This window comes from Hemitrygon akajei, chromosome 2, assembly GCF_048418815.1.
Source record: "Hemitrygon akajei chromosome 2, sHemAka1.3, whole genome shotgun sequence".
Lineage (NCBI taxonomy): Eukaryota > Metazoa > Chordata > Chondrichthyes > Myliobatiformes > Dasyatidae > Hemitrygon > Hemitrygon akajei.
The window spans coordinates 152,790,038-152,799,613 of NC_133125.1; the positions used below are offsets into that span (position 1 = coordinate 152,790,038).

The 9,576-nt window shown below is 42.5% G+C and overlaps 1 protein-coding gene across 1 annotated transcript in view; it reads right to left on the reverse strand.

Moving 5' to 3' along the window:
• LOC140737810 (uncharacterized) overlaps positions 1 to 6,354 on the reverse strand; it is a 28,274-nt gene extending 21,920 nt beyond the window's left edge. Inside the window, exons 1-2 of the mRNA XM_073064477.1 lie at positions 6,249 to 6,354; positions 5,273 to 5,641 (exon numbers count right to left, since the gene is read on the reverse strand). Of these exons, the coding sequence (XP_072920578.1) occupies positions 5,273 to 5,624 (352 nt within the window). The 5' untranslated portion in view covers positions 5,625 to 5,641; positions 6,249 to 6,354. The remainder of the gene's footprint in view (positions 1 to 5,272; positions 5,642 to 6,248) is intronic.
• Between the last annotated feature and the right edge of the window lie 3,222 nt (positions 6,355 to 9,576).

Here is a 9,576-nt window from a genome sequence, read left to right on the forward strand (position 1 = left end):
TCATTTTGCTGCTAAATGAGTTCTAAATTCTAAAGAAAGTAACCCCTTTTCCCCAGCACTGGCTGAATACCATCTCCACACACACCTCAACTGTGTAATCTGTAAGAATTTAATAATTTCCTTGACATTATCCTCTACCAGTTATCACAATAAAGTGATTTAAGGAGAATGTAATATTTTTAATAATTATACTTTTATGTTTAATTTATTATCCAGCTTTCTCTTAATACATTAAAACAAATTAATGCACAGTAATATTACAAAAGGGCATTATGTTCGGAATCAGAATCAGGTTTTGTATCACTGGCATACGTCATGAAACATTGTTATGTGGCAGTGGTACATTGCAATAAATAATAAGAACACATAAATTACAGTAAGTATTCCATATATATTAAAAAATTAAATTAAATGTAAAGTGCAAAAAGAGAAATAAAAAGTAGTGAGGTAGTGTTCATGGGTTCACTATTCTACTTTACATTGCTTTGGCTTTTAATCTGTTTTTCCTTAAACATTAACTTCAATTATTTCAAGACTAACTTCAGTTCATGTGTCTCACTGAATACAATTTGTATATTAAATCTGAAACTATTTTCTGCCTGTAATAATATGCAGACAATAATCTTGCTTCCATGTACAGTAATGAAATCAGCAGAAACAAACTGGGAGATTATCAGACATTGACAAAATGAGAATGAAATTATCATTCAGACTTTAGACAATGTGAGAATGGAATACAAAGGCACTAGGGAAGATAGGGGAAATCAAATTCTTCGATTCATCTAGGAAAATCATGCAGTCAAAAGTTAACAGTCTTTAAAAGTGCTAATCTCCTGACCTCTGTAAAGCATTTCAGTGTCAGGATTTGCAATGGAAGTCATCACAGAAAGGCACAACATTGAAACAGACCCTTTTGCCCATCAGTCCATGCCGACAATCAACAACCTATTTATATAAACTTTAGATTAATTTCTAATTTCTCCCCAGATTCTGCCGGTGATCTATACACCAAGGGCAACATGTTGTGCTAATTCACCAAAGGACCTGAATGTCATTGGAAATTGAGGAACTGCAGGTGCTGGAAACCGAAAACAAACAGGAAATGTTGCTAGAGATGGCAGGCCAGACTGAAGCTTCAGCTCAAAGAATCTTCATCAGAACTGTGATCTGGCCTGACTTACTGAGTACTTCTGGCATCTTCAGTTTTTTCTTTTGCATATTTTTGGGATGTGGGAAGAAATTGGAATATGCAGAGGATACCCACATTGTCACAGGGAGAATGTATAAATTCAACACAGACAGCATCCAAAATCAGGATTGAACCCAGGTCTTTAGTGAGCCATTGTGCCGATGTGAACCTGTGTTTAAGACATGCCCATAGTTCCTCTCTCTAGTTTAATGAATTACGGAAAAGCTGTCAAGTTTTGATGGAAAGCTCTACTTCATCAATTGACCAGCATCTCTCGTCAGTGTTTTCCTGCAGATTTTTTCTGCATCTTTCCTATCCATTATTCCAGTCAATAATCATAATGAAAGAGATGCTTGAGGCCAGAGCTTACTTTTTACCAGTCCCCATGCCATATTGATCCTGGCTTAAAATGCATTTATCAATAGTGAAGCAAAATGGAGGACATAATGAACATATTCTGGAAGTGTTAATCGTATAACCATATAACAATCACAGCAGGGAAACAGGCCAACTCGGCCCTCCTAGACCGTGCTGAACTCTTACTCTCACCTAGTCCCACCAACCTGCATTCAGCCCATAAACCTCCATCCCTTTCCTGTCCATATACCTATCCAATTTTTTTTTAAAATGACAATATCAAACCTGCCTCTACCACTTCTACTGGAAGTTCGTTCCACACAGCTACCACTCTCTGAGTAAAGAAGTTCCCCCTCGTGTTACCCCTATACTTTTGCCACATAACTCTCAACTCATGTCCTCTTGTTTGAATCTCTTCTCTCAATGGAAAAAGCCTATCCATGTCAACTCGATCTATCCCCCCATAATTTTAAATACCCCTATCAAGTCCCCCCTCAACATTCTATGCTCCAAAGCATAAAGACCTAACTTGTTCAACCTTTCTCTGTAACTTAGGTGCTGAAACCCAGGTAACATTCTAGTAAATCTCCTCTGTACTCTCTCTATTTTGTTGACATCTTTCCTATAATTTGGTAACCAGAACTGTACACAATACTCCAAATTTGGCCTCACCATTGCCTTGTACAATTTTAACATTACATCCCAACTCCTATACTCAATGCTCTGATTTATGAAGGCCAGCATACCAAAAGCTTTCTTCACCACCCTATCCACATGAGATTCCACCTTCAGGGAACTATGCACCATTATTCCTAGATCACTCTGTTCTACTGCATTCTTCAATGCCCTACCATTTTCCATGTATGTCCTATTTTGATTATTCCTACCAAAATGTAGCACCTCACACTTATCAGCATTAAACTCCATCTGCCATCTTTCAGCCTACACTTCTAACTGGCCTAAATCTCTCTGCAAGCTTTGAAAACCTACTTCATTATCCACAACACCAACTATCTTAGTATCGTCTACATACTTACAAATCCATTTTACCACCCCAACATCCAGATCATTAATGTATATGACAAACAGCATTGGACCCAGTACAGATCCATGAGGCATGCCACTACTCACTGGCCTCCAATCTGACAAACAGTTATCCACCACTACTCTCTGGCATCTCCCATCCAGCCACTGTTGAATCCATTTTACTACTTCAATATTAATACTTAACGATTGAACCTTCCCAACTAACCTTCCATGTGGAACCTTGTCAAAGGCCTTACTGAATCAATGTCATTAACATACACAAATAATTTCAAAGCTCCCAGTTAGCACAAAACAAGAAAATTAGGTAAGTCCAGCTCCATGGGGTTTTTATTGGTGTTGGACTGGCATGTTTTCCAGACCATTGTTCCAAATAAATTTGTTCACTTCCAGATAGAGAAGATTTAGAGAGGATGCGGAGGAGAATACCAGGACATGCCTTATGGCGAAAGGCTGAGTCAGCTATGGTTTTTCCCTTCGGAGCAAGGCAAGATGGGAAACAACTTGGAGGTGTGTACAATGTATGAGACAACAACAGAAGTTACAGCCAGAGAAGCCAGAATCTTTTTCCCATCATGACATGGGCCAATACCAGAGCATATCCTTTCAAAGTGATTGGAGCAAAGTTCAGAGGAGATGTCAGAGGTATCTTTCTTTTTTACACGGAGAATTGTAAGTGTCTGGAATGCAGTGCTTGTGATGATAGTAGAGTCTGATACATTAGGGACATTTATGAGACCTGTTGATTTGCACATGGATGAAAGAATAATGGAGGGTCATGGACAGTATAGCAGGGAAGGGATAGATTAACACAACTTCCTGGGCTGAAGGGCCCATAGTGTGTGGTACTGTTCTATTTAATATTCCAATACACTTCAAATTCACTCTTTTTTCAAAATCAGAATCAGGTTTAATGCCACAGCTCAACAAGGCTATGTAATAAAATTCCCAGTGCTCCCAGCAAGTTTAAAGGAAATGCAGAAAACTGAACCCAGTGAATTTAAAAGAAGTGGTAGAAGTTGAGTGAGCTTAAAGGGAGTGTGGGAAAACCGGCCCAGGTGAGTTTAAAGGGAACACTGGAATTATTAAATTATATTATATATAATTTATTAAACGGGGAAACTGGGCAGCAGTGTTTACAAAGTGACTACAGGAAATGGGCCTCTGGTGAGAAAGTGGTGAGCCATTGGGATTTCCAAACAATGGACTAGCAGATTATCAATGTTGTACATGAGCGTGATTCACAGTTTGTGTGATTGTGAACACAGCAGGTGGGATTTTAAATGGGGTACATAAAACAATATACTAGTTGATGCAATTTGAATATGGTGTAAGATCATTGAAAAGCTTGTAAGATGGCAATATCATATCTACAGCAAGGAATATACATATACCTAAGTATGTAAACACCAATTGAATAATTAGTTTACTATGTCAAAATCTATAAAATGTGTGGAGAAAATTTTCTAGAAGAGTGCTTGGGAAATGCACGTTATGAGACAATTGTTGAAGAATATTTATCCTTCCCATATCAGAGATGTTCAACGTTCTATGGGTTTCAAAGAATATATGGAAAATGCGCTATAGTGGTGGTGGTAATGGGGGTGTGTGTGGAGGGGAAATGGTAAGTATTCGGACATTAGCAGATAAGTGTGAGGTAGCCGTGACATCTTAAAATTGCAAAGGTAGCGATCATATCCAACACCAAAACATCTAAACATCTGCTCTTGATATTCAACAACATTGTCATCACTTCATGACCAGCGTCAGCAATAAACAGAAACTCAACTGGATGGACTGTACCACATAAAACTGATCATGGGCTGCGTGGGGTATCCATATGCAGCAGCTCCACTGTACTATCTAGGAAATCCACTACTGAGGCTATCCTGAGAGCACCTCTCAAAACACCATCTCTCCCACCCACATGGATAATGAAAGGAGGCAGAAGGGCAAAATACTATACTGGCTGTAAGTCCCGTCAAGTCACTCACCCTTCTGAATTAGAAATGTATTGTTCTTCCACCGTTGCCAGGACTAAACACGGAGTTTGTAATGAGCACCGTGAAAAGGAGGACTTTCAAGTGGGTGTCTCGCTCTGAAGTTTCAAGTTCAATAGGCCGTGGGTAATGCCTATTTTCCGATATTTATTGCATTTTAAATAGAGGGTAGGTACTTGCCACCACCAGCATGAGGGGAAACAAAAATCAGCGCGAATTGCTCTGATCTCCTGAAAGCAAATTGAACAAATGCTCGAGATTCAGAGCATCAGAGTGCTACACAGTGATACAGGCAGCAGAGCGACTGCCTCTGTCCTAACCTCGGGAGAGCGCACATTCTCCCTGTGACGGCATGGGCTCCCCCCGGATGCTCCTGGTTCTTCACACATCCCAAACACTGTTGACTGGTCATTGTAAGCTGCCCTTACTAGGTGGGTAAATGGTAGAATCAGACTGCAGTTGGTGAGAACATGTGGAGATTAAAAACATACATAGATTGCCGACATTCCGGAAATAAAAAGTCCGAACTTTGTACAGGGCAGGACACGCAGCATCGCTTTAGTTATAAATCTCCTGATTAATGTTGACTTCTGGATGTCGTACTTGCCCACTCACTGGATTCAGAATGGAAACTTTCCTAACAATTGAAGAAAACGACTTCATATCATGTAAATGTACCTACCCATTCTATCGGACGGTTGCACCGTCAGCTTCAAGGTGCTCTTTTCAGTTCCCCTTGAGTGGCTGATGGATAATTCATAAATCCCGCTGTCGCTGATCTGCAAATCTCTCATCAGTAAGGATGCATTCTCTGGAAAAAGCACGGCCCGATATTTATAGTGATCGGGAATGGGAACGGCTTGGGTACATCCAACAAAGTTGCCCTTTCTGTCCGAGGGACATCGAAAATCTACAATTCTTGTGCCGGTCTTGGTCCATGTGATCCGCAGATACCCGCCCGAGTCCGAGTTGGTGTAGAAGGCCGGTAGGAGCACAGACTGTCCGACGGTCCCTGTCAGGCGGTCCTGATGCATTCTCAGTGTTACAGCGGCTGAAGGAAAAATAGCAATCGTCTTAATTTATAGAATTTGTTACCACGGGCAGCTGTGGAGCCAGGCCGTTGGGGGTATTTAAGGCAGAGATTGATAGGTTATTAATCGGACACGACATCGAAGGTTACGGGGAGAAGGCCGGGGAGTGAGGCTGAAGAGAGGAAAAAGGAACAGCAATGATTAAATGGCGGAGCAGACTCGATGCGTCAAATGGCCTAACTCTGCGCCTATGTCATGGTCTTCATATAAAGAAACATTCTATCTGAATAATACGTCTCCAATATACGTTGTTCATCATTACGTTCAGTGCTGGAAATTCCTGCTCACTGAGCTGTTCTTAGAGTCAGTCTGTGAAATGTAATATTAACATTACACTCTTATCTAGCGGAGAACAAATTCAAGTGGCGATTGGTCTTTTCTACCTTACACAGTGACTGATAAAAACAATGCCAGAATTTAGATCCCGCAAGCCGGTCCGAGCTTGGCGACAGACATCCGAGTTGATTTAGGTCCAATCTGCAGCAGTCGGCCAATGCGCTAACGAGGTGTCCAAATGTGTCTTTATTTAAACTAGTTTGCAAGTTACACTTTGTCAATGATACCCACCGCGTAGTGTTTTATGTCCGCTGAGCCGGGGGGAGAGGGACGGGGTGTAATACCCTGCAGGGTCCAAGAGGCGGTCTCCTGGGCGAGGGGTAGTTGCTTGCGGAGTCTTCGGTGATGCCGCCCGGAGGTTGTTGCTGAGAGATTTAGCTTAAAATAACACAACCCATTCTGCTGATGCCAGCTCTGAAAGCTCTTCCTGGTTGGCAAAACCGCCTCGCCCTTTCTCCACGAGCCTGCATTTATATTATGCTCTTAAATCTCGTATCCAAACAGAAACCAACTATTCAATCTACGGGACGTGGTTTTATTAAATGGCAGTCCACCAACATCTGACACAGACGTATATAGTATATTCATTGTTCTATCTACATTCCGAAACAAAGTTGAAACACAAACAGTATGTCCGATCGTTAATTCTGAAAACTCTTACCGTTAACAACAAGGTAGGTAAGAAGATTGAAGCTGCACAGCCCAGAAACCTCTTTCAGTGGCATTTTGTCGTAGGCCGTGTTTACTGTTAGGGTTAGTTGACTGTCTGGAAGGAGTGTTTAAATGCCGTCATTGATACTCGTCCAGTCTCGGCTCAGGGATGGACCTCAATTCAGCTGTAACTCAAGCAGGGAAGGGCGAGTGGACTATCTAAATTTACATAAGAATTAAATACTTCATTAACCGTATACGATCGCTGTTCGACACTAGATTCACACTACGGGAAAATAATATTGCAACGCCAAGGTAAAGCGAATGACTCTCGACCCCGCCTTCCCAACAAGAAACCAACCATTAACATTCCACACTATCTCGATATCAAAGGCAATCGCACGGACGCAAGCTGGTGCTCTTAGGTCACGTGCACCAAACTTTGTTTCTGACCTACGCGGGGTGCATTTCTTCAAATCTTTTTCAGATACATTGATAGCAACAGTGCAAATGCTTCCTACACTTCTGCAGAACTCGAAAGTATCATCACTTTTCCAATCAGTTCTCATTCTGCTCTCAACTTCAGGAGACTCCAAATCAGAATCAGGTTTATTATCACAAACTACGACACGTGTTGTTCTGAGTATCCGTGCAAGACAAAAAAAATCCTGAAAGCAATATGAAGTGTGTAAATAAAAAGAGTAGAAGTGAGATCGTGTTCATGGGTTCATTGACCGCCCAGAAATCTAATGCCGGAGGGGAAAAGATGTTTCTCAGACGTTGACTGTCGGTCTTCAGGCTCCTGTACCAGCTCGTTAATGGTAGTAATGATAAAAGGGTGAATCCCACATGCTGAGAGTTCGTCATGAGGCAGCGCATTTTGACGATGTGGATAGGGATATGCCCATGATGGAGCTGGCTGAATATAACTTTCCAGAGAACCTGTGTGGATCCTCTGCAAAGGTATCTTCATCCCAGATGGTGTTGCCACCAGTCAGAATGATCTCCATGGTGCACCTGTAGAAATTTGCTAGAATCCTTAGTGACACAAGGTTATTATAGTTGGGGATGGAAATGGGGACAAGCTCCCAATACCCATTAAATGCTCCCAATGGTGTGCACCTCAGATAGCCTCTGACAACCAAGTCCAGCTCCTGGCCTTCACATGTGGCTTAGCTACTAAGCCCAGCAGAACTGTTTCCACTAACAGGAGAAGGGGCAAAGGAGGGTTGCTGGCTGGGCCCTTAAAACCAGTCACTTTGGGCAGATGGGGCTTGTCAGCTGTGGTTGGCACTTCACTTAGGAGAAGAAAATTTCTGATCTCAAACCTTTGGTGTCTTGCAGCTATACCCACTCATGGGGAAGGCTTCGGGAGTAAACCCCGAGGGAAATATCTGGAGCTGGAATTCCTGCACTGAGTCAATGCTGACTGGCAACAACTGTAACACTGCTGGTACTAAACCATATCAGTCTCTGCCATTCCTTCAGGTCCATCAGATGTGTGGAGAGGGGGAGCTTGCTACATTGGCAAAAGCTCCCTCTCCATATTGTACTGCCCAGGCTTGCATACCTAGACAGCTAGGACACAATATCCATGGTCAACTCTGACTGATGAAAGCCCTCACCTCACCTTAGTGACATACCAGATCTCCTCAAACTTCCAAGGAAGTGTACAATGTACTGTGTATGTTAATCAAAATGGCTTCTTTGTTTTGTTAAGAGTAGAAATGCTTCTTTGTGTTTTCTCTCGCGGTTGTTTAGCTTTATACTTGCTGATATCGGGATTGTATTCATTTGTTGACCAATGGGGAGTTATTTTGTCTTGTGAGGCTGGGAGCTTGGGGGGTTTCGCGGTCTTTTCAGGGGAGTCGGGAAGATGACGCCGAGGAAGGTGGACGTGCGCGGCACTGCTCGGTCGACCACCAGGGTGGTCCGAGGTGCAAGGACATGGAGGTTGGAGGAAAGTGACGAGGGGTCGAATGGTTCGATGGTTGAGCTCCAACGATGTGCACTAATCTGACTGAACTTTGATAAGTTGGTGCCTTTTACTTAATTTTCTCTTCCTTCATATATATTGTATTGCATAGTACTCTTTAGTTTTAGTAAAATCTTTAAAGTGTATTGCATAACGGTATCTGGTGTGAGTTTGATATTGTGGGGTACGCGCGGCATAAACTTGATTCTCACTGCACCTGCGTGTACGGGAGGTGGGGTTGGTGAGTGGCTGGATCTCCTTTTCCCCTAGACGTATACCAGCCTGTTGGGTAAGTGTTACAGAAGTAAAGCCACTGGTGTGCTTTCTTTGAGATTACATCGATGTAACCTAGAGTAAATCCTCTGAGATGTTGGCACACAGGAGCTGCTCACCCTTTCCAGTGCTGACTCCCCCTTTCCAGTGCTGACTCACCCTTTCTCTACGAGAATGTATTCTCCTGAGTTCTCCTTCTTGAAGTCTTGCTGATATTGAGTACAAATTAGTTGTTGCAATACCATTCAACCAGCCAATCTATCGCAATCCTGTATGCCTCCTGGTCACTGTCTGAGATACTGCCATCAACATTTGTGTCATTGGCAAATTTACAGGTGGTATTTGAGTTGTGTCTAGCCGCACAGTCTTAAGTGTAGAGAGAATGGAGCAATGAGCTAAGCATAAATCCTTGAGGTGTGCCTGTGTTGACTGTCAATGAAGAGGAGCTGCCATTACTGATCGACACTGTGGTCTCCAGATAAGGAATTCAAGGGGCAAGTAGCAGAGGGAAGGGGAGTGGCCCAAGCTTTGAAACTTTCTGATTAGTAGCTGAGGTGAAAGATGGCATTGAATGCCGAGTATATTTGATAAACAGCAGTCTGCTGTATGCATTGCTGCGGTCCAGGTGCTCCAAAGCCAAGCAGCGAGCCAATGAAACAG